Raw genomic sequence first — 27,408 nt, forward strand, 5'->3', positions numbered from 1 at the left:
GGGGAACTAAGATCCCAAATGCTGCACAGTGCAACAACAACAAAAAGTAATAAGTATGTGAAAACATAATATCATTAATCACTAAGAAAAGTGCAAATTATTCACAAGACACCAAAACATACTTCAGTGCAATAGAACTCCCATACATTACTGGTGGAATGAAAAATGTTAAAACCCACTTTAAAAAACTCGCAATTTCTATAAAATGACAGATGTACTTATCATGTGATACAGCCATGTAATCTGTAGGTATATTGCCAAAAGGAAGTAAAAAAAACTGTGTCCACAGAAATGCTTGTACTTTACTGTTCACAGCAACAGCAGCTTTTTTTTATTAGAGCCAATAGCTAGGAAAAAGAGATTCTGCAAATGCGCATGCATAAATCACTTGGTAATAGTACTAGTTTGCTAGGCCTGTCATCATAAAATACCACAAACTGGATGGCCTAAACAATAGATACATATCCTCTCATAGTTCTGGAGGCCAGAAGTCCAAGATCAAGATGCTGTTAGGTGCCCCTGCGGCCTCCTTGGTTTGCAGACGGCCGCTGTCTTGTATCCTTCCTCCGGAGACCTCTGCAGGGAATAGGCTCAGCTGCAGTGCAGGAGGCCAGTGGGGCAGGCAGGAACTCCTTTGACTGTTTTCCTTTATTTCTGCATTTTTTCACTTCTCTGATTAATCTTATTTTTTGGCTAAGGTTTTTGCACAGACAAAATGCAGGTAGAGGACATGGGGCTGGTGGAGGAAGGTCCACAGGACACTGCTCTGTTTCACAATCCTTGAGTGTAGACCATCATCTTTCCTAAACCATCGTATTGTGTTCAGGGCTCATTTTCCCAGGGACTTTCTCCCTCTGGGGAGTTTATCTATGGTCTCACGTGTCCTATCTGCATTTCTAGTGATCCACCTTTTTTTTTTTTTTTTTTAATGGAAGGGATGAGACTGCTTTTTATTTTTATTTTTTGTCTGTGCTAGGTCTTTGTTGCTGCGTGGGCTTTTTTCTGGTTGTGGCAAATGGGCGACACTCTAGTTGTGGTGTGTGGGCTTCTCACTGTGGTGGCTTCTCCTATTGCAGAGTATGGGCTCTAGAACACGCGGGTTTCAGTAGTTAGAGCACGTGGGCTTACTAGTTGCAGTTCCCGGGGTTTAGACACAAGCTCAATAGTTGTGGTGTTCAGCATGTGGGATCTTCCTGGACCAGAGATCAAACCTGGGTCTACTGCATTGGCAGGCAGGTTCTTCACCACTGAACCATGAAGGAAGCCCTCCAGTGGTATGTCTTGATCTTTGGCTTGTCCCAGATGGGAGTCCCCTGAGGCTCGCTGAATCTAGGATGAGACATCTTCAAACAAGGCCAGATGAGAAGGCAAGGTGGTCTCAGGCTTTGTGTTGTCCCCTGAATATACAATATACAAAAAAGCTTCTATGTGATGGCAACATAGAAGGAAAATCTTACTAGAGAAAGGGCTTTTGAGTGCACCAAATATCAGAAAACCTCCATTAGAAAGTCCCATCTCATTTATCACCAGAGAATCCACATTGCAGACAGAGTGAGTGCTGTGGGGAACTCTTTAGATATAACCACATTAAACAGAATCCACAGTGGTAAAGACTATATGAAAGGGTCTGTGCTACTGTATGGTACAGGGAACTATGTTAAATGTCTTATGCAAAAGCTTTGTGTGGATCACAATAAACTGTGGAAAATTCTGAAAGAGATGGGAATACCAGACCATCTGACCTGCCTCTTGAGAAACCTGTATACAGGTCAGGAAGCAACAGTTAGAACTGGACATGAAACAACAGACTGGTTCCAAATAGGAAAAGGGGTACATCAAGGCTGTATATTGTCACCCTGCTTATTTAACTTATATGCAGAGAACATCATGAGAAATGCTGGACTGGAGGAAGCACAAGGGAGAATCAAGATTGCCAGGAGAAATATCAATAACCTCAGATATGCAGATGACACCACCCTTATGGCAGAAAGTAAAGAGGAACTAAAGGCTCTTGATGAAGGTGAAAGAGGAGAGTGAAAAATTTGGCTTAAAGCTCAACATTCAGAAAACTAAGATCATGGCATCTGGTCCCATCACTTCATGGCAAATAGATGGGGAAACAGTGGAAACAGTGGCTGACTTTATTTTTCTGGGCTCCAAAATCACTGCGGATGGTGATTGCAGCCATGAAATTAAAAGACACTTGCTCCTTGGAAGGGAAGTTATGACCAATCCAGACAGCATATTAAAAAGCAGAGCCAATACTTTGCCAACAAAGGTCCGTCTTGTCAAGGCTATGGTTTTTCCAGTGGTCATGTATGGATGTGAGAGTTGGACTATAAAGAAAGCTGAGCACCGAAGAATGGATGCTTTTGAACTGTGGTGTTGGAGAAGACTCTTGAGAGTCCCTTGGACTGCAAGGAGATCCAACCAGTCCATCCTGAAGGAGATCAGTCCTGGGTGTTCATTGGAGGGACTGATGCTGAAGCTGAAACTCCAGTACTTTGGCCACCTGATGCGGAGAGCTGACTCATTGGAAAAGACCCTGATACTGGGAAAGATTGAGGGCAGGAGGAGAAGGGGACGACAGATGGTGAGATGGTTGGATGGCATCACTGACTCAATGGACATGAGTTTGGGTGGACTCTGGGAGTTGGTGATGGACAGAGAGGCCTGGCATGCTGTGGCTCATGGGGTCGCAAAGAGTTGGACATGACTGAGTGACTGAACTTAACTGAACTGAATGACATAGAAGGAAAAAAAATATATATATATGGAATCGCTTTGCTGTACACCTGAAACATTGTAAATCAATTATAATTTTTTAAGAAAAAAAGACGTTATGAGTTCAGAGGTTATGGTAAATTAGGTACAACAACAAACTCCTAGATTGCTGGGAGAAATATCAACAATCTCAGATACGCAGATGATACCAGTTTAATGGCAAAAAGTGAAGAGAAACTAAGAAACCTCTAGATGAGGGTGAAAGAGGAGAGTGAAAAAGCTGGCTTAAAACTCAACATTCAAAAAACTATGATCACAGCATCTGGTCCCATCACTTGATGGCAAATAGAAGGGGAAAAAGTGGAAGCAGTGACAAGTTTTATTTTCTTAGACTCCAAAATCACTGAGGATGGTGACTGTAGCCATGAAATTAAAAAAACACTTTCTCCTTGGAAGGAAAACTATGACAAACCTAGACATCATATTAAAAAGCAGAGACATTAGTTTGCTAACAAAGGTGTGTATTGTCAGAGAGCTATGGTTTTTCAAGTAGTCATATATGGATGTGAGAGATGGACCATAAAGAAGGCTGAGCACCGAAGAATTCATGCTTCCGAACTGTGGTGCTGGAGGAAACTCTTGAGAATTCCTTGGACAGCAAAGAGATCAAACCAGTCAATCCTAAAGGAAATCAATCCTGATTATTCATTGGAAGGACTGACGCTGAAGCTGAAGCTACAATACTTTGGCCAACTGATGGGAAGAGCTAACTCATTGGGAAAGACTCATATTGGGAAAGACTGAAGGCAAAAGGAGAAGCGGCGAGAGGATGAGATGGTTAGATAGCATCACCGACTCAATGGACATAAAGTTGAGCAAACTCCGGGTGATTGTGGAGGACAGAGCCTGATGTGCTGCAGTCTATAGAGTTGCAAAGAGTCCGACATGACTTGGCAACTGAACAAAAACCACAACCAATTCTTACACTTGAAAAGTTCCTATGAGTTATGTTGGGATGGGCCTTCTGAATACAGTGAACATGGAATGTTGTTTTGGCAGAGCTATCCACAAGGGCTTCTCTTGTGGCTCATTTGGTAAAGAATCTGCCTGCAATGCAGAAGACCCTGGTTCGATTCCTGGGTGGATAAATCTGCTGGAGAAGGGATAGACTATCCACTCCAGTATTCTGGCCTGGAGAATTCCATGGACTGTACAGTCCATGGGGTCGCAAAGAGTTGGGCACGACTGAGTGACTCACTTCTCACTTTCCCACTCATTAGACATTGAGTTCACACCAGAGGATGGCCTTCTGAGTTCAGTGAATGTTAAGATTCTTAACGGATTAGTGTGTTTAAAAGTTCACATATTTGTGCAACTAATCTCCAGAATTAGTTTCAACTTGCAGAAATGGAACTCTGTATGCAATGAACAGCCTCTGAAACGTCAATGTAGTTGTATTTGAAAAGTAACAAGATAGCTGATAGCTAAGAGTGGAGGCAGACTGTCATGCTATGTTGTAACCATTGTGGTGTGAAGGACCGGGAACTTGCTGTGTTCCATACAGTCTGAAATAATAGGAATGGAATGTGTGTGTGCTCAGTTTTGTTCAAATCTGTGCTACCCCATACATTATAGCCCACAGTGTTCTTCTGTCCAAAGGATTCTCCAGGCAAGAATACTGAAGTGGGTTGCCATTTTCTCCTCCAAGGGATCTTCCCAACCCAGCAATCAAACTTGTGCCTCCTCTGTCTCCTGCATTGGCAAGTGGGTTCTTTACCACTGCACCACCTGGGAGTGACAGAAATAACAGGGCCCTAACCAGGAGATCTTCCCTGGTGGCTCAGAGGTTAAAGTGTCTGCCTCCAATGCGGGAGACCCGGGTTCAATCCCTGGGTGGGGAAGATCCTCTGGAGAAGGAAATGGCAACCCACTCCAGTACCCTTGCCTGGAAAATCCCATGGGAGAAGCCTAGTAGGCTACAGTCCATGGGGTTGCAAAGAGTTGGACACGACTGAATGACTTTATTTCAACCAGGAGATGCTAGTAGTGAAGAACCCGCCTGTCAGTGCAGGAGGCATAAAAGACATGGGTCTGATCCCTGGGTCAGCAGGATCCCCTGGAGAACAGCATGGAAACCCATTCCAGTATTCTTGCCTGGAGAATCCCATGGAGGGAGGAGTCTGGTGGGCTATAGTTCATAGGGTCACAAAGAGTTGGGCATGACTGCGGCGACTTAGCGTGCAACCTTTCTCAGCTTTTCCAAGTGCGTGTGTATGTGCTAAGTTGCTTCAGTCATGTCCAACTCTTTGCGACCCTATGGACTGGAGGCCACCAGGCTCCTCTAGACTACCAGGCTCCTCTGTCCATGGGATTCTCCAGGAGAGAATAATTTTCCTGACCCAGGGATCAAACCCAGATCTCTTGTGTCCCTCTTGCATTGGCAGACTGGTTCTTTACCACTTGTGCCACCTGGGAGTTCAGTTCAGTTACTCAGTCATGTCAGACTCTTTGTGACCCCATGGACTGCAGCACGCCAGGCCTCCCTGTCCATCACCAACTCCCCGAGCTTGCTCAAACTCATGTCCAAGTCGGTGATACCATCCAACCATCTCATTCTCTGTCAACCCATTCTCCTCCTGCCTTCAATCTTTCCCAGCATCAGGGTCTTTTCCAATGAGTCCGTTCTTCGCATCAGGTGGCCTAAGTATTGTAGCTTCAGCTTCAGCATCAGTTCTTCCAATGAATATTCAGGACTGATTTCCTTTAGGATGGACTGGCTTGATCTCTTTGCTGTCCAAGGGACTCTCAAGAGTCTTCTCCAACACCATAGTTCAAAAGCATCAATTCTTCAGCAACAACTTTCTTTATGTTCCAACTCTCACATCCATACATGACTATTGGAAAAACCATAGCCTTGACTAGATGGACCTTTGTTGGCAAAGTAATGTCTCTGCTTTTTAATATGCTGTCTAGATTGGTCATTACTTTTCTTCCAAGGAGCAAGTGTCTTAATTTCATGGCTGCAGTCACCATCTGCAGTGATTTCGGAGCCCAAGAAAATAAAGTCCATCACTGTATCCACTGTTTCCCCATCTATTTGCCATGAAGTAATGGGGCCAGATGCCATGATCTTTGTTTTTTGAATGTTGAGTTTTTTTTTTTTCTTTTTTTTTTTCCCCTTTTTTTTTCTTTTTTTTTTTTTTTTTTATTAGTTGGAGGCTAATTACTTCACAACATTTCAGTGGGTTTTGTCATACATTGATATGAATCAGCCATAGATTTACACGTATTCCCCATCCCGATCCCCCCTCCCACCTCCCTCTCCACCCGATTCCTCTGGGTCTTCCCAGTGCACCATGCCGGAGCACTTGTCTCATGCATCCCACCCTGGGCTGGTGATCTGTTTCACCATAGATAGTATACATGCTGTTCTTTTGAAACATCCCACCCTCACCTTCTCCCACAGAGTTCAAAAGTCTGTTCTGTATTTCTGTGTCTCTTTTTCTGTTTTGCATATAGGGTTATTGTTACCATCTTTTGAATGTTGAGTTTTAAGCCAGCTTTTTTACTCTCCTATTTCAGCTTCATACAGAGGCTCTTTAGTTCCTCTTTACTTTCTGCCATAAGGGTGGTGTCACTTGCATATCTGAGTTTATTGATATTTCTTCCGGCAATCTTGATTTCAGTTTGTGCTTCATCCAGCCTGGCATTTCTCATGATGGACTCTGCATATAAGCTAAATAAACAGGGTGATAATATGCGGCCTTGATGTACTCCTTTCCGCATTTTGAACCAGTCTGTTGGTCCGTGTCTGGTTCTAACTGTTGCTTCTTGACTTGTATACAGATTTCTCAGGAGGCAGGTAAGGTGGTCTGGTATTCCTATCTCTTTCAAGAATTTTCCATAGTCTGTTGTGATCCACACAAAGGCTTCAGTGAAGTCAATGAAGCAGAAGTAGATGTTTTTCAGGAATTCTCTTGATTTTTCTATGATCCAACTGATGTTGGCAATTTGATCTCTGGTTCCTCTGCTTTTTCTAAATCCAGCTTGAACATCTGGAAATTCACGGTTCATGTACTGTTGAAGCCTAGCATGGAGAATTTTGAGCATTACTTGCTAGCATGTGAAATGAGTGCAGTTTGGGGTAGTTTGAACATTCTTTGGTACTGCCCTTCTTTGTGATTGGAATGAAAACTGACCTTTTCCAGTCCTGTGCCCACTGTTGAGCCTTCCATATTTTCTGGCATATTGAGTACAGCATTTTAACAGTATCCTCTTAGGATTAGAAATAGTTCAGCTGGAATTCCCTCACTCCCACCAGCTTTGTTCTAGCGATGCTTCCTAAAGCCCACTTGACTTCACCCTCCAAGATGTCTGACTCTAGGTGAGAGATCACACCATTATGGTTATTTACGTCATTAAGATCTCTTTTGTATAGTTCCTCTGTGTATTCGTGCCACCTCTTCTTAACATCTTTTCTTAAGAGCCTTGGAACTCCGTTTCCCAGCGCGCCGGAGGGACTCTAGGCAACTCTAGGAGTTGATAGGCGTTGCGGCAGCGGAAACTACATTACCCAGAAGTCTCTACAGTGCGAGGCGGCGTAGGCTGAGCCAAAAAAGAAGAGAGCCTCTCATACGTGCGTACGCATCGCCTGGGGGCGGGACTTCCGGCGTTTGCCTTGTAGTCTTTGAGGGGGCGTCCCGCTGCTCACTTGTTCAGGGGTTCTTAGTCGCTTGGTGGGCACCGAGGAGACGGGACGGGAAGCGAGAGGAGAGGCGTTGGCCCCGCTGCCCAGTGGCGGCTGTGAGGCCCCCCTGAACCCGTGGTTGACGGCAGTGCCCTCGGTCCGTCCTCGCTCTTCCCACGGCTGGCGACCGAAGCCGCGGCGATGACGCCAGCTCAGGTGGGTTCTCCGTCTCCCGGCCCCCACCCGGCCTGACTCCAGCCTCCGAGTCCCAGACCCGGACGGAGTGGCGCCCACTCAGGTCTCTCCCTGTCAGCCATAGAGTCCAGAACTGAGGGCGGCCTTGTGAGGGGTCGCCCTTCAGCCAGTGGACAGGGGTGAGGGAGAGAGTTCCCTCGGGGGCGACGGTGCACGGCTTGCAGATGCTCACGAGTCCGGAGCATTGGGGAAATTTGGGGTCACTTTTTTCGGGGACAGAGAGGAACGAGCTGTCTCACCTGAAACGACGTCCTAAGCAGATGGGAATCGTGGTAGGTTGCGAAGGGACTGAGGAAGACAGGACCTGCGATATTGTGATTTAGAAGCAATATAGATGTGTTCTTTCGGATGGTCATAATGTATTTCCCTTGTGTATTTGGTCTTGATCCACAGTTGTAGACTCACAACTGCAAGGACACTTGGAATTTCCTAAGTGTTGAGAGTGATTGTGTCTTGTAATGTGAGTGAGCTTACTTGAGGAAGCACCTCAGGATGGGAGCTGATCACCAGGAGAACCAATTTTAGAATTAGAGGGCTGCCTGTTTCAGTCCCACCTCACGCCCCTTCAGGGAGAGGAGAGGGTCTGGACGTTGAATCTGGTTCCCATAGCCAAGTATTATTATTATTTTAAAAATAGTTTTATATATTTTTTGGCAGTTTTGGGTCTTCCTTGCTGCCCACTGGGCTTTCTCTAGTTGCGGCGGGGGCGGGGTGCGGTGGGCGGGAGCTACTGTTCCGTGCGCAGGCCTCTCAACTGCAGTAGCTTCTTATATTGGGAAGCGCGGGCTCTAGGGCTGTGCAGTACTAGCCACACGTGGGCTCAGTAGTTGTGGTTCCCAGGCTCTAGAGTGCAGGCTCAGTACTTGTACCACACGGCCTTAGTTGCTCCGAGGCCTGTGGGATCTTCCCGGATCAGGGATGGAACCCGCGTTTCCCTGCATTGGCAGGTGGATTCATTACCATTGACCCACCAGGGAAGCCCCCAAAGACAATTATTGAATCAGTCATGCCTGTATAATGAAGCCATTAAAAAACCCCAAAAGGCCAGGGTTCTGAAAGCGTCCGGGTTGGGAAGATAGGGAGGCGCTGTTGAGGTGAAGTTCTCAGAGAATGTGGAAGCTGTCTTCCACCTGGCTGTTCTTGAGCTGCGCCCTTTTATAATCAACCAGTAATCTAGTAAGTAAAGTGTTCTTTTCATTTCTGGAACCTGTACTAAACAGTTTATTCAAGCCCAAGGAAGGGGTCTTAGGAATGTGTAATTTATACCCTGCGGGTCAGAAGCTCAAGTGAGGGCCTGGGCTTGGGACTGAAATCTAAAGTGCTAGGGGCAGTTTTGTGGAGCAGAACCCTTAACCTGTGGAATACTAACTGTTTCCGGGTACATAGTGTCAGAATGAAGTTTAATTTTTGAGCGCCCTGCTGCTGCCTGAGGATTGCTTGGTTTTGTGTGGGATGCCCACCCCCCATTGGCACTGGATCCAGGAACCTAATTTAGGGCCTATCCAGATTTGAAGTATAAAGTTGTTTTTTTTTTAATGGATGAGGTATAGAGTCAGGGAGGCTGGTGAGGAGGATGTGGTCAAAGAATTCAGGAGGATTGTGACAGGAATTTGGATTGAATTGGCAGAATTTCTTCCTGCAACACAATGGCTGTGAGTAGAGAATAGAAGACCACCCCAATTTTTTTCCCCTGAACATTTAAGGAATGGTGATGAGGAAGTCCATGCAGTGAATGGGATTCAGGAAGGAGATCATTAGTTGTATTTGGATATGGTTATTCTGAGACATTTTGATATGATGTTAGAAGATGAAGACATTTTGTGGGTAGAGGAGTATAAAGGTCTGGAGGACTGGGAAGGTCACTGGTCTGGTCCTTTCCGAGGGGTGTACTGTGTGGACTGGACCAGTTGTAGCCTGGTGGTCAGACTGAAGGAAGAGAGTCGTTATTATTTCAGATGGTTTCTGTGGTGAGGTGTGCGAGGTCTGAGAATGGAGGTGAGGGCACAAATGGGTGTAGGAGGGAGCAGCCCTGCTGTAGGATGGATTCTGGCCTGTGTTTGTAGAAGGGTCCATCCAGGTGGACTCGGGAGCTGACCTGGGAAGGGGGTTGAGTGGTGAGTTGGTGTAGATTCTTTCCACTGCAGGCTTCATAGGCCCTCAAAACCACTCCCTGTAGAACACGGCAGAGGTCACCTGGGCAACTGGAGTAGCTGGTCCCAGACCAGGGCACTGCCTCATCTCCTCCAGCCCTCAGAGCAAGAGGGGTGGTGCTCTGTACAGCCCAGGGCTCCCTGCAGCTCCCTCCAGGGTACTGTGTTACAGGCAGGCTCGAAAGGACTAGTAGCTGATTGACTTGCTCAGTGCCTTCCTGCACCTCATTAACTTAAGAGTACATGACACACTTACTGATTTAAACACCAATGAACCGACATCCCTTTAAATATTCATATGTACGTAGGCCATTAGAAATGAACATGTTGAATTAGTTAAATTTATCCAGACACTTAATTGTTGGTTTGCATGATAATATACATTTACGTATTTGCTTACAATGTGAAATTTTACTTGTCACATCCTCTTAAACCTTAAAAAGTAGGAAAAACACACACCCAAATTTCAAAACTGTACCGATTCATTTGCACTGAAAGTGTACACAAAACCCTTGATTGTGTGAATGGTACCACTGACACATAGTGTGTACTGCTTATGTTTGATACCAGTCTCCGGCCTCTGAATTGAAACCATCCTTATTCTCATTTTGCAGATGGAGACACTGAGGCTCTTGTGCCTTCTAAAATACTGACTTGGTGTGTGAGAGTTTGACCATGGAGGGGTTCCCAGGTGGCTCAGTGTAAAAGAATCCACCTGCCCATGCAGGAGATGCAGGAGATGTGGGTTCAATACCTGGGGTGGGAAAATCCCCTGGAGGTGGGCACGGCAACCCACTCCAGTATTCCTGCCTGGAGAATTCCACGGAGAGAGGAGCCTGGCAGGCTGCAGTCCATGGGGTCACAAAGAGTCGGACACGACTGAGTGACTGAGCGCTCATACATGTCAGACCACAGATTCCAAATGGTAGGGGAGATATAAACACATTTGGTGGTTAGTTTGGCCCTGGAATTGGTGAATGAAGAGTAGACCAATACAAAATGGAAGGAAATATAGCACATGCAGCTGCTTATGGGGTGAACTGTCTTAATTTTTATTACAGGGCTTTGTGGTCTTTGAGGACGTGGCCATATATTTCTCCCAGGAGGAGTGGGGACTTCTTGATGAGGCTCAGAGACTCCTGTACTGTCAAGTGATGCTGCAGAACATTGCACTTTTGTCCTCCGTAGGTAAGGCCCCCCTGCCCACTGCAGCATTCTGGGCTGGGCTCTGCTCTTCATCACTTTCTAGGGGTGCCTCTGACCTTCCCACAATTGATTCTCATTCTGTAGGTTGTTTTTTTCGTTTCATTTATGGTTTCCTCTGTTGTGCAAAAGCTTGTAAATTTGATTAGGTCCCATTTCTTGATTTTTGTTTTTATTTCTGTCACACTGGGAGACTGACCTAAGAAAACATTGGTCTGATTTACGTCAGAGAATGTTTTGCCTATATTCTCTTATAGGAGTTTTCTGGTGTCATGACTTATGTTTAAGTCTTTAACCCATTTTGAGTTAGTTTCATGTCTGGTGAGAGTGTTCGTTCTACTTCATTGATCTACGACTGGATTGTTTAGACCCTCCTTTGACATCCTTGTATTGATCATTTTAGAGTGTGGGATTTCATACAGTGGGCCCCATCCCTCTCCCAGCCTTTCTTCTTTGAGTGGTCTCTTCAGGCCCAGGTGGTTGCTTACCCTGAGCAATAGAAGGGCCCTGGGTGCCTGACAGGGTGGATGTTATTTCCATAAGGTCAGGAAAGGTTCAAGGGCACGTGGCCCTGGTACCTGGGGATGAGGAAATGGTGAGACGTCAGAGCTGGGGTCCTGTCACACCAGGCATGTGTCCTGTATCCAGCAGTGTGTGGTGCCAGAGTCCACACCTCACTTCCTCCTTTTCTTTCCCATTGATTTTTTGGCTCTTCACTTCTGGCCCTGGCTCTCACCTGTTCCTTTCCACTGCTCCTTTTGCAGTGTTCTCAACATAACCTCCATTAAAAGTGGTGGAACATGTGCATGCACCCTTAAATACTCCTTATAGTCCAGCTGCCATGTTGCATTTAGACATTTGGGGTCTGGATAGAGCCTTCTATTCATTGCTCACCAGTTACCAGTAGCCAGGCCTTGTTCAAGTGAGTTGTAGACCTTCCTCCCCTCCCTGCACCATACCCCTTCCTCCTGTCCTTGTCAGTCATCTGGGCTCTGCCCTCAGATGAGCCTCCCAGGCTCCACTCTGCACCCCAGGCCTTCCTCACATGGGCTCTGCAATCCCACAGACTTATCACTGGGCCGGTCTGAGACACACTGATGGGACTGCCTTTATTGGCATCTCTCCTTCCAGGTTGTCGGCATGGCACCCAGAATGAGGTGGCCCTTTCAGAGCAGCATGATGTGGCTGCAAGGTCACAGGTCAAGACTCCAAAGCCAGGCCCATGCATCCAGAAGCCTCACCTGTGTAAGACGTGCGGCCCACTCTTGAAAGACACTATGTGCCTGTCTGGGCACGGTGGGACACAACCTGAGCAGGAGGTGTCCACATGTCGGGAGAGTCCTTCCCAGCATCCAAAGGAGCCATGTCAAAGGAGACTCCCTGGATGGGGTGAGGGGAAGACTTTCTGTGTGAAGAACGACAGTGCTCACGTGACAGATCAGACCTGGCCTTGTCGGGTGAAAGGGCAGGAGTTCCTAGCCCGATCCAGCATTCTCCAGCACCAGGCCCCTCACACGGAAGGGAAACAGCACAGTGACATGGAGGGAAGGGCAGCCTCTGAAAGTAGACAGAATGATGACAAGCGCAGTGAATGTGGGAAGACGTTTAGCCAAGAACACGCACTTGTTGAGCACCAGAAAAACCTTTGCTGTGAAAGCGGGAAGACCTTAATCAGAAGGTTCCACCTGGTTCAGCAGCAGAAAACCGACACTGAGACAAGATTCTCTGAGCAGCTTGGATGTGGAAGGTTCTCTGCACAAAGGTCTGGCATCACTGCACACCATACAGTTCACACTAGGTCAGTGCCTTATGAGTGCAGCCAGTGTGGGAAGTGTGTTAAGGACAGCTTCACACTCAGTGTTCATCAGCGAGTTCACACAGGAGAAAAGCCATATAAGTGCAGCGAATGTGGAAAATTCTTTAGGTACAGCTTCACACTCAAAAGACATCAGGAAGTTCACATTGGAGAAAAACCATATGAGTGCAGTGTGTGCAAGAAATTTTTTGTAGACAGCTCCAGGCTCATTATTCATCAGAAAGTTCACACTCGGGGAAGGCGTTTTGAATGCAGCAAATGTGGGAAATTCTTTAGGTACCGCTTCACACTTGAGAGGCATCAGAAAGTGCACATTGGAGAAAGGCCTTATGAGTGCAGCGTATGTGGGAAACTCTTTAGGCATAACTCAAATCACATTAGGCATCGGAGAAATCACACTGGAGAAAGACCTTATGAGTGCAGTGTATGTGGTAGACTCTTCAGTCAAAACTCCCACCTCATTCGGCACCAAAATGTCCACACCAGAGAAAAAACTTACGAATGTAGCAAATGTGGGAAATTCTTTATGGACAGCTCCACCCTCATTATTCATCAGAGAGTCCACACTGGAGAAAAGCCTTATGAGTGCAGAGAATGTGGGAAAGTCTTTAGGTACAACTCCAGCCTCATTAAACATCGGAGAGTTCACACTGGGGAAAGGCCTTATGAATGTGTCAGCTGTGGGAGAGGCTTTAGCCAAAACTCCCACCTCCTTCGACATCAAGAAGTTCACACTAAAGAATATTGCAAACAGGGGAAGACTTCAAAGCAAAGTCTGGTCTGATTTAGCACTGGGATGGACTGCTATCTAGGTGTTTAAAATTTTTTTAATTGTGAAGTGTATGTAACAGAATTTACAGTCGACCATATTTAAGTGTAAGTTCAGTAGTAATAATACATTCACATTGTGCACAAATATTCAAAAGTCTTTTCATCTTATAAAACTAAACCCATTAGACAGCAACTCTTCGTCCCCCCTCTTATTGACTGATAACAACTATTCTGCTTTCTGTGTATGAATTTGTTCTCACTGAGGAACTTATATAAGAGTCATCAAGTTATTCTTCTTTTTTGGCTGGCTTATTTAACTGAGCATAATGTTCTTAGGGTTCCTCCGTGTTCTAGCATGTATCAGAATTTCATTCCTTTTTTGAGTAATGCTCCATCTTCTGTACATCCTACTTTTTCTGTTTCCTTTCATCACTGGGCACTTGAGTTGCTTTCCCTATTTGGCTGTTGTATGTAATGCTGTTATAAATATGATGGCATAAATATTTCTTTGAGGCCTTACTTTCAGTCCTTTTAAGGTATATTCCCAGACATAGAGTTTTTGGACCATATAGTAATTCAATATTTACATTTTTTTAGGAACTGAGGGGCTGTTTTCCATGGTAGCTGGACTGTTTTACATTGATGCAGCTCGAGGTTTCCAATTTCTCTACACCCTCAGCAATGTTTTTATTTTCTTCTTGCTTTGTTTTTTATAACACTATCCTAAGGGACACGAGATGATATTTCATTGTGATTTTGATTTGCATTTAATGATGTTGAACAGTTTTTCATCTGCTTGTTGGCTGTTTGTATTAGTCCTTTGAGAAAATGTCTCTTCCAATCCATTGCCCATTTTTTAATGTGGTTATTATGGTCATTGTTATTGTTATTTAGATGTTGGAGTTCTTTATATATTCTGTGTATTAACTTCTTATTAAATAGTTTGCAAATATTTTCTTCCACTCTGAGGGTAGTCTTTTCACTGTGTTGACTTAGTAATTTTTTTTGCACAGAAATTTTAAATATTAGTGTAGTCTAGTTTATTTCTGTTAATGTTGCCTGTGCCTTTGTTATCATGTCCAAGAAATTATCACAAATCCACTGTCATGAAGCCTTTTTCTTATGTTTTCTGCTCAGAGTACTATGCTTTTAAACCTTAATGTTTAGGTCTTTCATCCATTCTGCATTTCCTTTCTCTTTTTTTGGCCACATCACACAGCTTGCGGTATATCAGCTTCCAACTAGGGACTGAACCCAGGCCACAGCAGTTTTGTTAAAAACCAAGGAGAACAGATTTCTGTGCTCTCTTGCTTTCTCTGCTGCCCTTGTGGCTCAGCTGGTAAAGAATCTGCCTGCAATGTGGCAGCCCAGGGTTCAATCCCTGGGTTGGGACGATCCCCTGGAGAAGAGAAAGGCTACCCACTCCGGTATTCTGGCCTGGAGAATTCCATGGACAGTCCATGGGGTCGAAAAGAGTTGGACACAACTGAGTGACTTTCATTTTCACTTGCTTTATCTGGAGTATCGCCAGCCATTTGAGCCCTTTGTTAAGAATTCGTGCCCCACCCCCTTGGTTGGTTACAGTGTGAACATCACCCAGCTTTGCCAGAGGACTGTATCTGGCTTTGCTGGCAGTTTTCAGAGGTTTCCCTTGTTCAGGGTCATTAGTGATTGTCTCCTGATAGTCTTAACAGATTTTTCCAGCCTCCATTTTACCCACTCCTCAAACTCCAGGCTAACCTTCCTGGTTCTTGCAATAAAGGTCTTTTTTTTTTTTTTTTTAATTGAAGTATAGTTCATTTACAATGTTGGGTTAATTACTGCTGTACAGCAAAGTGACTAATTATACATATATATTCCTTTTTAAAAATATCCTTTTCCAGTATGGTTTATCATAGGGTATTAAATAGAGTTCCCTGCACTTTACTGTAGGACCTTGTTGTTTATCCGTTCTATGTATAAAAGTTTACATCTGCTAATCCTAACTTCCTATTCCATTCCTCCCCTCGGTCTTATTGTTTAAGCTATCTTTACTCTTTAACTTTGTGTGCCCTAAAGGAAATAGTAGGAGGACAACAAACAGCTCTCAGTGCAAATCTGGACTACTTGTATTGCTTCCTGAGACTTCCTAGGAAAATCTGAAGGGGCCCCTGCACCAGGATCTCATGCCCTAGACATGAAAATTATTTGTGGATCCATACAGTCACTTGGGGCAAATGGTTTGCACACAGTGGTATTTGGCAATAGGCACTTGGCTGGGTATTTGGTTGGGGCCCTTGAATCTAGTGGATGTCCCATGGCAAAATTGAGAGACAGCTGTCTTCTGAGATCCACCATAGGAACTGCGTGTCCTGAAGAAAAAACTCATGTAGGTATATGTCCATGGACTTAAGATCTAAGAAGGCCTAGGGTGGGAACCATATTGTGTACAGAAACAGTGACTGGGTTAATAGGGACTGGGGGAGATTGCAGCAATGTAGAATGGATAAAGTGAAGTCGCTCAGTCGTGTCCGACTCTTTGCGACCCCATGGACTGTAGCCTACCAGACTCCTCCGTCCATGGAATTTTCCAGGCAGTAGTACTGGAGTGGGTTGCCATTTCCCTCTCCAGGGGATCTTTCTGACCCAGTGATTGAACCTGAGTCTTCTGCATTGCGGGCAGACGCTTTACCATCTGAGCCACCAGGGAAGCCTTTCAGAATGGATAAGCCCCTTCCAAATGGGCATGTGTTCCAGTAACTAGATAAGTGGGAAGAGAGTGTACAGAATGAAGGACCTACAGTCCAGTCCGTGGAAATCTGGGTGCATCCCCTTTAAGAAATCTGAAAGCCACAAGGCTTCCTGTGTAGCTTAGACAGTAAAGAATCTGCCTGCAATGCAGGAGACCTGGGTTTGATTACTGGGTTGGGAAGATCCCCTAGAGAAGAAAATGGCAACCCACTCCTGTATTCTTGCATGGAGAATCCCCATGGACAGAGGAGCCTGGTGGGCTACAGTCCATGGGGTCGCAAGAGTCAGACACGACTTAGAGACTAAACCACCACAGTCCAGTCCATGGAAATCTGGGTGCATCCCCTTTAAGAAACGTGAAACCCCGCCCGGGCCTGGAGCCTAAGGATCCTCCTCTCCAGCAATTCTTCCGTGGTGTGGGGGGAACCTTTTCTGGATCTGGGGAGCATTGCCCTTTACCTGGACCTGGGACCCAGTGAGCTACTTTACCCAGAAGGCACTGCGCCGAACTGTCACAGGATCACTGAAGACTCAGGCACTTCCATTCTGGAGGACAATGTGTGGGCGGGTCTGTTGGTGTGCACCGCGGGTGACATTTTGTAAATACGGATGTGTTTACTTGGTGGGGAGCTTGGAAACGGTGGACCAGCCCGACATCTGGGAGGTGGGAAGCCTGACCCTTCTGCTTCTCTGGGGCGGGCACGAGGCAATCTCACTCCACGTGCCCATTCTGCAGCAATAAAGATTCAACTGCAGAGTGGTGTTATTAATATAGAGACTCGTTTGGAGGTTTGGAGGCCGTTTTTCTCCGTTCCCCAACTGATCAAAAGGCCAGGCACTGCTACAGAATTTAAGTCTCTTCTTTTTTAACCCTTCGATTTTGAAGAATTTCCAATTCTTAAGGATACACTCCAAGGGCGCTTCTTCTGGCTTAGAAGGGGATCCGCCCATGTTGAATAACCTGCAACTGAGAATTGAGGGGTCACAGTGTTGTCACAGGTCACCATGGAATTAGGGGCGCGTTGCCTTTACCAGGAGGTCTGGCGCTCAGGACACAGTTTCTCCCCGACCTTTCCGCCTCCATCCGCCTCTGCAGCTATCAGGGAGAACCAGAAACGTGCCCTTTCCCTGGTTGGATGGGGTGCACAAACTCCTTAACCTAGAGGTCTCTGCCCAGCGCATCTGCGCTGTGCCAGTGGCCGCCCAGAAGATGGGCGTTTCCGGAAGCCCTTGCAAGCAGAGGGGATTTCTGGCGTCGCGGTTGTGACGTCTTTTGCTGGTGGCCGGGATCCTCGAGTTGCTGTGTAGGCTGGGAGTCCTCACTGGGGTCCGCTTTTGGGGAAGCTCTGGAGAGGCGAACATAGGACAGAAAAAAAGATGGTACTTCCGTCCGCTTGGTTATTACGAACCATGGTCGCTGTCGTGGGACGGCCGCCTATCGCGGAGCTGTCGCCTGGGGCTGCGCTCCTTCGGGGGCCTTCGCAGCCGCCCTCTGTCCTCGTCCGCCTCTGGAGGCAGCATCCTGAGCTTCTGCGCCTTTTGACCAGGAGATCGGGGCTTGGAGCTCGACCGTCCTCTCGGGCCCACCACTCCCAGGGGAGTGTGAGGGTTCCGCCGGCTTTTCAACCCGGTTTTGCTCACAGGACCCCATGGCCGCTGCCGCGCTTATGAACTGGGCTCAGGTGAGTGGAGAGTCCTCAAGCCTTCCCGACTCAGGTGTGGGGGATGGTGTATTCTCGGGCTTTCCGAACTTGGCCTTCGTCGCTCACTTCTCTTGAGTATGAAGGCGGTGAAGGGCGGTCAGTGACGGTGAACATGTGGCAAGGAATCCCTTAGCAGTGTTGACGGGATGAGGTGCGAAATGGTTTCCAGGATTTAGGAGCCCCAGGTACAAACACCTGGAGGTGAGGATGAATTAGGCGCGTTCTGGAAACGGCAGGTCTCTGCGGTTAAGTGTGCTGAGAACAGAGAGCAGGCAGTCAGGAGTCCGAACTGGTACGGCAGCCTGGGGAGCTGGACCTCTATTCTGACGGTGATGGGAACCACGGAAGGTTTATAACAGAGAAGGGAGGTGGTCTGACGTCGGTGTTGACAGGCTCCCTCTAAGTAAAGTGGAAAGTTTGGGGAAGCCTGAGGGTGACAAGGAGACCAGGCGGAATCGACTGCAATAGCCCAGGTGTGTTGATGGTGGGGCCAAAAGTGGACGTTAGAGAAGTGTTTGGATTTTGTATGTTTTTAAACTAGGGCCAGTGGAGATTTTGTGATGAGAAGTAGTGATGTTCTGGGACTCTTCACCTGTCCCTCCCTCTGCACTTGAGTCTGGGGCTCTTTCAGAAGGAGTCCTTTCTAGCCCAGCACCCTGAATCTAAGCCGAGAGTTATATGAAGAGGTTCCTGCTTTGGGCAGCCAGTAGGAGGAAGACTGGACAGGTGTATTAGACTCAGGAAGAGCTTGCACAGGTGCTTAAGAGGTTAAGATTGAGTTGGGAGTCATCAAGGAACCACAGGTCTTCATTCTGTCTGTTGAGAAAAGGGCCAGAAGTTGGACAACAATAGCAGGCTGAGGAGCTGAGCTTCTGTTTTGAAGGTGATGAAAGACATGAGCTTCCTGGATGCCTCAGTGGTAAAGATTCCACTTGCAGTGTAGAAGATGCGAGAGACACGGGTTTGATCCCTGGGTCAGGAAGATCCCCTGGAGGAGGAAATGGCAACCCATTCCCGTAGTCTTGCCTGGGAAATCCCATAGACAGAGAAACCGGGTGGGCTGCAATCCTTGGGGTCCCAAAGAGGCAGACACGACCAAGTGAACATGTAGCATGCACAAAAGACATGGAAGATTTGGAAGAGAAGAGAGAATCAAATCAAAATAGGCTCCTTCTGGCTGCTGTCTAGTTGAGAATGGAGTGTGGGCGTGAGGGAGGAGGCTACTGCAGTGATCTACAGAAGTGTTGATGGTGGCAAAGAAAGTCCCAACTGGGCACTGAGGACTGGGTGTCTTGCTCAGGCACTGGGGTGGCAGTGGAGCCTGTCAGACACAAAGGAGTTCTTCCTGGATTCTGTGTGCAGAGTGGCTTCAGGGGTGGGGTGAGCCTTGGAAGTGTGGACTGGAAAGTTTTCAGTCTTAATGGAGGGGGACCCCAGATATGAGGAAGGTGTGGTTCAGAGTGAGGTTCATGGTGGGAAGAGCGTAGACTGATGGCCTTAAAAGTTTTGTCTGGGAGGCATGGTCAGGAGGATGCCAGTGGGAGAGATTTGGTGCTCTTCCTGCTGGACCCGTGGCTTACATAGTCTCTGTCTGCCCATCTTCCTGATTTTGCTCTGGGCTGCACACAGTGGTCAGAGGGACAGGAGAGGGCAGCTAGTAGTGGTGTCATGGCTGAGTATCACCTCTGAGTTGGGAGACTGGGGAGCAGTGGAACCAGGGGGTGGGAGGTGAGTGGAGGGCCTGGGGAGTCCTGTTGTCTGCGGGCTCAGCTGTCCCCATCGTGGCAGGGCGGTGTGACCTTTGAGGATGTGTTCATGTACTTCTCCTGGGAGGAGTGGGAGGTGCTGGAGGAACCTCAGAGACTCCTGTACTGCAATGTGATGCTGGAGAACTTCGCACACGTGGCCGCCCTGGGTAAGTCCCCGTTTCAGTTACCCATTGGTACATGTCACACTACTCCAGAAGTGAGTGACGTAAAACAATAGAAAGGCCTCATGTAAGCTTCAGTGTGTCACGAGCTCGTCACAGCTCGTTACAGCTGATGCTTTTGGCTCAGGATCTCTCATGAGGCTTTAATCAAGCTCCCAGCCAAACTGTTCTCATCTGAAGGCCATTCTTGGGAGGATCTCATTCACAAACTCACTCATGTTTTGTGTTTCCAAGAGGTCGTTTCTTGTGGCTTGTTGGACTGTAAGGCTGTTGGTCAGACGCCCCCTGGCTTCCTTGTCACCATAGCCTTTCTGTAGCACATCTCACAGCAGGGAAGGAACTTTCTCTCTGAGCGGAGAGAATGTTCAGGATGGTAGCTGGTCTTTTTCTAATCCGACCTGGAAACAGTGATCCCATCATTTTTCCCTGTTTTGTTCTTAGAAATGGGTCAGTCAGTAAAACCTCCGGTCAAGGGAAGTGGCTCACGCAAGGGCAAGAACACTGGGCGACAGGTCTTCCTGGGGCCATCGGAGAGGCTGCCTGCCCCAGGCCCCCCACTGCCACACCTGCTGCAGTGTCCTTGGGTTTTTCCCCTGGTGCCCCGGGGGCAGTTCTTCCTGTCCTGCCAAATCAGGGTCTCTTCCCCGTCCCGTCTTGGTTCCCAGGGTAGGGGCTGTGGATGCCCAGGGCTGTGTGTAGTGTCCCCTCGCTGAGCAGTCCCGACACCTGCTGCCCAAAGCCTTTCTGGATGAGGTTAGGAGCTTAGGGCTCTTGAGTTGGCTTCACAGATTCTCCCTAGCTTGGGCACTTCCAGATCCACGATGCGTCTGTGTCTATGTTCTGCCCCCATCCTCTGACTGACAGTTCTCAGGGACTGACTTTGCCAGAAATTGTAGCTATTGACATGTTACTGCTTGTGGAGGGCATAGGGGTGTTCTGCCAAATCCTCCTTTGTGGTTTTTTGTCTTTTTTATTTTAACCTTTTCTTCTCTCTGAGATGGGTCTATCTGGGCCACTCATCTGTGCTATGTTTGTTTGTTTGTTTGTTTTACAACTTCCACCTTCCAGATCCTATGTAGTTGCCTAGTAGCAGAGAGGCAGAAAACCCCGGGTACCTGTGTGTGGACCTGTCTCCAGCCACACTGACAGCACAGAGCAGGTCTGCCTTGCCACACGGGAGCTGAGAGAGAGCCATCTGAGGGTTGGGCTCACATCATACCGTCAGCCAACTTTGTGTTCACCAGTGTTTTCTTGCCAAGGCCCATAGCAGTACCTCACGTCTCCCTTTCCTCACCTTTCTTGGCACTTGATGTTTTTCTTCTGTCTTCCTTCCCTTGGCTGTTGTCCCACCTCCTGGCCTCCATGTCTGTCATTCATTCTCCTCTGCTCACCCTGCAATGCTCTGCAACATAGGCTGCGTCAGTATGCCATGAGTTGTGCACATATCTGTATGTAGTCCTGAAGAGCCAGCTACTTACTTGCAATTAGATTTTCCTGGGCCTGGACAGAGTCTTCTGACAGGTGAGCTTGACACCAACAGCTGATACCCTGTTTAAACCCTTCTTAAACGAGTGAGTTGGAGACCTCGTCTCTGCTTCCAGTACTGTTCACCATCATTGTGTCTTTACCCATCATTGGAAGTACTCTGTACTGTGACTTTTTGAGGCCCAGGACTGACAGTGGGCCCTTCCTCACTGATCCTGGCCCCCTCATCCTGCCAAAGGTCCGTGGACTCACTCATTGGTGTGTCACAAACTCAGAGGTGATGGACTTGCTGCTTCTTACTGAAGTCAGCATGTCCTTCACTAGCATTTCTTTGCTTTCAGGTTGTTGCTGTGAAGCAGTGAGGAGGCCCCACTGAGCGGAGTGTTTTTGTTGAATTAGTGTCAAGAGTTCAGGGCTCTTGGGTCCTGTGCACCTATCCAGAAAGCTCACCCATGTGAGACAGATGACCTGCTCTTGAAAGGCATTTTAACACCTGGATGAACAACAGGGGTCATGCCCTGCACTGAACCTGGACATATGTGACCCCTGTGAGTGAGGATTCCTGTTGAGTGAAAACTTTCATTAGCACCAGAAACCACATAGTGGTAAGAATCCTGTCAGTGAAGATGATGATGTGGCCTCACGTATGAAGAGCTGTGCTGTCCATGAGTTAGGGAGATCTTTTACTTGTGGGGGGCAGTGATGGATGTGCCGGGTAACTCTGGCCCCTTCCAACACCAAAGCACTCACAGTGGACTGAGTCCACAGAGAACAGCTGAGTTCGTGGAATCTTTTCACAGAAGTCCAGTCTTGGGCGACACCAGGGAGACAGTGGTGAACTGATGCTTTTCAATTGCACTGACAATGAGAAAGCCTTCCTGAATGCTTTCACTCTCCTCGACAACCAGATAACTCAGGATGAAGTGCGAGCCTTTAGGTACCTACCGTGTGGAAATCTGTCCAAGGAGAAATCCGCTCTTATTCATCACAGAAAACTTCCCGGTGGGGAAACATCACATGTGTGTAAGAAGTGTGGACAGGCCTTCATTCACCTGTCTCACCTAAAAACCCACCAGAAATTTCAAACTGGCAAAAGACAATATATGTGCAGTGAATGTGGAGAAGCTTACAACAGAAGCTTGCACCTTGTTCAGAACCAGAGAACTCACACCAGAGAAAGACCTTATGTACAGTGAATGCGGAAAAGCCTTTAGTCATAAAAACACACTTGTTCAGCACCAGCGTTCACACCGGCGAAAGGTCTTATGACTGCACTGAATGTGGAAAAGCCTACAGCAGAAGCTCCCAGCTTGTGCAGCATGAGAATTCACACAGGGTAAAGGCCTTATGAGTGCAGTGAATGTGGAAAATTCTTTAGCCAAAGCTCTCACCTTATTGAGCACTGGAGAAGTCACACCGGGGCGAGGACTTATGAGTGTATTGAATGTGGAAAATTCTTTAGCCATAACTCCAACCGCATTAAACATAGGAGAGTCCCCACAGGAGCAGTCTTATGTGTGCGGCAAATGTGGGGAGACTTTTGGCTGCAAAGACACACTTGATCAGCACCAGATAATGCACACTGGAGCGTGGCCTTATGAGTGCGGTGAGTGTGGGAAGGCCTTCAGCTGTAAACACATGCTTGTGCAGCACTGGAAAATCCACACTGGAGAAAGGCCTTATGAGTGCAATGACTGTGGAAAACTCTTTAGCCATAGCTCCAACCTTATTGTTCACCAGAGAATTCACACTGGAGCGAAGCCTTATGAATGCAGTGAATGTGGGAAATGCTTTAGCCACAATTCCAGCCTCATTCTACAAAAGACACATCACAGTAGAACAAGGCCTTATGTGTGTAGTGAATGCGGAAAAGCTTACATTAGTAGCTCCCACCTTGTTCAACACAAGAAAGTTCACACTAGAGCGAGACCTTATGAGTGCAGTGAATGCAGGAAATTCTTTAGCCGCAACTCTAGCCTCATTCTACACCAGAGAGTTCACACTGGAGAAAAAGCCTTACGTGTGCAGTGAATGTTGGAAGGCCTATAGCAGAAGCTCCCATTTTGTTAGGCTCCAGAAAGCTCACCCCGGAGAAGGACGTCATGAATGCAACAGTTTTGGTGACCCTTTAGCTGCATCTCTTAAACTTGTTTAACACCCAGAAACTTCAACTGGAGAAAGGCCTTATGAATTCAGTCAATGTGCTGTGTCCTTGTTTAAGATTATAGGACACACCAGCAAAGGTGGGAATCATCGTTGGTACAGAGACACTGAGATAATCGAGTGGGGATGACTGAGGCTCGTGAGAGGATGGGTGTCTGTTCTTAAGGCGGTGTCTCTATATGTCCCTGCGATTTTGGCTCTATGGCATGAAAGTATACAGAAATTCTCAGGACCTTCACACCTCTGAGTCTCCTGTGGCCGACACACTGTCTCAGTAAATAAAGGTTTGTGGATTCCTGTACCTCCCTAGGCTGTTTACCTTCTGGCCATCACTGCACAGGCAGGAACCCCAGCAGTGACAGAAGAGAGATCCAGGGCTCAGGCTTCTCGGACCAGCCAACATTCCTAGTGACTGAAGTGGACGTGGACTTCATTGTTCTGCAGTTTTTGCTGATCCCGAGGCAGGGCTTATGCTCCTACGTTGTGTGGAAAGGGATATGGTAGAACCAGAACAGTTGGCAGATGGGACTTTCCAAGAAGAATGGTAAATATGGATATTTATGGGGAATATTTAATTCTTAACATCTTTATTGAGGTATAGTGATATGAAATAAATATATGTAAAATATAAAATGTGTTATGTTTCAGCATGTGTATATACTGATGAGACCAGACATGGAGATAATGGAGATATCCAACACAGCCAAGAGATTCCTTGTGTCTCTTTATAATGTTTCTCGCACAGTCCTTTCTAACCCCCTTTCCCACAATTCACGAGTAATAGCAAGTATTTTGTAGTATTTTATATAAACAAAATCATGTGATATATACTTTCTGGGGAGTGGGAACTCTGACTTTTTTCACGAGCCATAACTATTTTGAGATTGATCCATTTTGCTGCATGTATCAACTATTCATTTGTATTGTTGCGTATTCATCCATTATATAGATATACCACAATTGTCTTTTATCCATTTGCCAGTTAGTGGATATTTAGGTTGTTTCCAGTTTGGGGCTATCACAGATAAAACTACTGTGACAATTTGTGTATAAATTATCACTCAATCACCTTCCATTGTATGGATGTACCACAGTTTATCCATTCACTGAGGGATATCTTGATTGCTTCCAAGTTTTGGCACTATGACTAAACCTGCATTATGCATTGTTTTGTGTGGGTATACATTTTCAGTTCATTTGGGTTCAAGCCTCAGGGCATGATTTGCTGGGTCACATAGTAAGAGAATATTTAGTTTTATTAAAAACTGCCTTCTTGGAGAAGGAAATGGCAACCCACTCCAGTATTCTTGCCTGGAAAAGTCCATGGACAGAGGAGTCTGGTGGGCTGAAGTCCATGGGATTACATGACTGAGCATGTGTGCACGAAGGTGGAGGGAGATGGGTTGGTAGCAATAAAGTGGTAGAACTAAAAAACAAACAAAACAAAAAACTGCCTTCTAAAGTGATTGTATCATATTGCATTCCCACCAACAGTAGGTGAGAGTTCCAGTTGCTCCATGTTCTTATATTTCATGTTGTCAATGTTTTGGTTTTTGCCATTCAAGTCGGTATGTAGTAATAGTATATTGTTGTTTCTTTCATTTGCAATTCTCTAATGAAATATGCTGAATATCTTTATATTCTTCTAACAGTGTCTTTTGCTGAACAGAAATTTTAAACTTTAGTCAAGTCCAAATTACTCAGTGTTTCTTTCATGGATTGTATTTTTGGTGTGTCTAATGCATCATTGCCTAACCCAAGGTCTGTGTCCCCTGTATTATTGGCTACGTGTTTTACTGTTTTGTATTTAGGCTTATTATCCATTTGAGAAAATATTTGTGACAGGTGTGAGGTCTGTGTCTGGATCACTTTTTTTTTCCCCCCGTGCTGTGCAGCTTGTAGGGTCTTAGTTCCCAAACCAGGGATTTTAACCCATGTTCCCTGCAGTGGAAGCAGGGAGTCCTAACCACTGGATCATGTTTTAAAGCCCCATCTGTTGAAAAGACTATCCTTTCTTCATTCCTTTGCCTTTCCTCCCTTTTCAAAGATCAGTTTACTGTATTAGTGTGGATCTGTTTCTGTGGTTTCTATTCATTTTTTGCACTTAGTGAGATAATCATCACGTGGCTGTGTTTTTGTTTTTGTTTTCCTTGTTGTCTTTTTTTTTTTTTTTTTTTTAGAATAACAAAAAATATTTTACTAAAACATAAGATTTACAGAAGTTTCCAGACAAGCCATACAAAATGGTCACAAGCTTTTTCTTGAAGGGAGGATTCTACACTTGACAGCAAGGTCACAATGTTATTAGTGAGGGCTGTGATGTCTGTTTAATGTTCCCATTTTGGCTCAAACAATCAAGCTTGTCCATCTACAGCGTCTAAATAAAGTTAGACTTGGCTAGAGAGCATATTCTAAAGAACTGGTTAGCTGCTTTTAACCAATGCAATTAGATCACCATAAAAAGGGGGAAAGGAGCCCATAAAATTAAAATAAAACTACCTTCCCCCCCACCAAAAAAAAAATAATAAAATAAAGAAAAACACCCACACCCCTGCAGCTAACCCTGACAACTACCTTCATTCACAGTGCTTTATACTTAAACCATGATGGGGGAAATGAATAAAAGCAGAGAGGCACCACTGCTTTTAAACGTTTCGCAACAATCCAGATGGTACTTCTAGCCTCTGCTCATGCTTTACAACAGTGAATCAGGACAAGACATAGATTTGCTAATGTGCATTTAATCACCAAAGGGTTGAAGATGTCTGGGTTTTTATTCTGTAATGTTTCTAAGACTGTGTCCATTAAATTCAAACAAAAAAGGAAGAAGTCTTGGCAGAACAGGAGAAGTGATGCACACTTGAGGATCGAAGCGATTTAAATATTATTCATGGCATATAGCCTAGTCCATGCTCTAGCTGTTTCTATGGCTTGGGCTTCGTTGGTCTTCCATTGCTCCGCTACATCATTTGCTAATGGATCATCTGGATTGGGAGCACTTAACAAAGCCTGGATCGATAGCAGAACTGTGCGGATCTGCAGTGCTGGGGACCACTTATCTTTCAAAATATCTAAACATATTCTTCCCAACTTGTCTACATTAGGATGATAAATTTTGGTCATGAAACGTACTTTAGGGGCTGCCATTGGGTATTCTTCTGGAAGGAATAGTTCAAGTTTAAAAGTCCCTCCCTCAAAGGGGGAATCCTGAGGGCCGGCAATGACCACATGAAAATAATGGGCGTTGCTCTCATCTGGTTCTGCTTTAATGCCAGGAACTGGTTCTGCCAGCAAACGCTGGGTTTCCTTGATAATCCTGCGGGGCAGCCCGGCCATCTTGTCAGATCCCGAGTTCGGCCTCTGGTCTCGTCTCCAGCTCCGCTCTCCTCACCTTGTTGTCTTTTATTTAAATGGTGCATGTGTGCTAAGTTGCTTCAGTCCTGTCCGACTCTGTACACCTGTGGACTGTAGCCTGCCAGATTCTTCTGTCCATGGGAACTAATCTTGCATTTCCTGCAAGAAATCCCACATGATCATCTTGTATAATCCATTGTATATATTGCTGAGTCATTTTTCTGATATTTTGTTAATGTATTGTATAGATAGATGAATGGTAGTGGGTTTATAGATCTGTTTTTCTCTGACTTTGGCATCAGAGTAATTCTGATGTCAAAGAATAATTGTTTCCTCCTCCTTATTTTCTGGAGGAGTTTTGAAGGATAAATGATACTTCTTTTTTAAATGCTTGCTGAAATTCCTTATGAAGGCACCTAAGCCTGGAATTTTCTTGT

General features: G+C 46.1%; 3 protein-coding genes and 1 pseudogene across 4 annotated transcripts in view; 3 read left to right on the forward strand and 1 right to left on the reverse strand.

Annotated features, from left to right (window-relative positions):
* Window positions 1–7,389: 7,389 nt before the first annotated feature.
* Window positions 7,390–22,001, forward strand: LOC122420034 (zinc finger protein 548-like). Its single transcript, XM_043434745.1, has 4 exons — window positions 7,390–7,627; window positions 10,878–11,004; window positions 12,151–18,018; window positions 21,796–22,001. The coding sequence occupies exons 1-3, from the start codon at window positions 7,613–7,615 to the stop codon at window positions 13,617–13,619; spliced, it is 1,611 nt and encodes a 536-aa protein (XP_043290680.1). The 5' UTR covers window positions 7,390–7,612; the 3' UTR covers window positions 13,620–18,018; window positions 21,796–22,001.
* The window catches only part of LOC122420029 (zinc finger protein 548-like), a 44,876-nt gene continuing 28,363 nt past the window's right edge, over window positions 10,896–27,408 (forward strand). The window contains 1 exon segment of the mRNA XM_043434727.1: window positions 10,896–11,004. The gene's annotated coding sequence lies outside the window, so the exon portion shown is untranslated.
* LOC122420511 lies at window positions 17,887–26,139 on the forward strand (annotated as a pseudogene). The gene is made up of 4 exons (XR_006263301.1): window positions 17,887–18,018; window positions 19,828–19,954; window positions 21,571–21,692; window positions 21,896–26,139. The product of XR_006263301.1 is annotated as a zinc finger protein 304-like (transcript).
* On the reverse strand, window positions 25,750–27,002 carry LOC122420061 (ubiquitin-conjugating enzyme E2 N-like). Its single transcript, XM_043434797.1, has one exon. The coding sequence runs from the start codon at window positions 26,951–26,953 to the stop codon at window positions 26,495–26,497; it is 459 nt and encodes a 152-aa protein (XP_043290732.1). The 5' UTR covers window positions 26,954–27,002; the 3' UTR covers window positions 25,750–26,494.

This window comes from Cervus canadensis, chromosome 18, assembly GCF_019320065.1.
Source record: "Cervus canadensis isolate Bull #8, Minnesota chromosome 18, ASM1932006v1, whole genome shotgun sequence".
NCBI classification, from domain to species: domain Eukaryota; kingdom Metazoa; phylum Chordata; class Mammalia; order Artiodactyla; family Cervidae; genus Cervus; species Cervus canadensis.

Bases quoted from the DNA above. Each gene is read 5' to 3' on its own strand.
- LOC122420034 (XM_043434745.1), top strand. The intron at 11,005-12,150 runs GTAAGGCCCCCC...CTCTCCTTCCAG, and splicing joins TGCACTTTTGTCCTCCGTAG to GTTGTCGGCATGGCACCCAG.
- LOC122420061 (XM_043434797.1), bottom strand. From the start codon at position 26,953: ATGGCCGGGCTGCCCCGCAGGATTATCAAGGAAACCCAGCGTTTGCTG.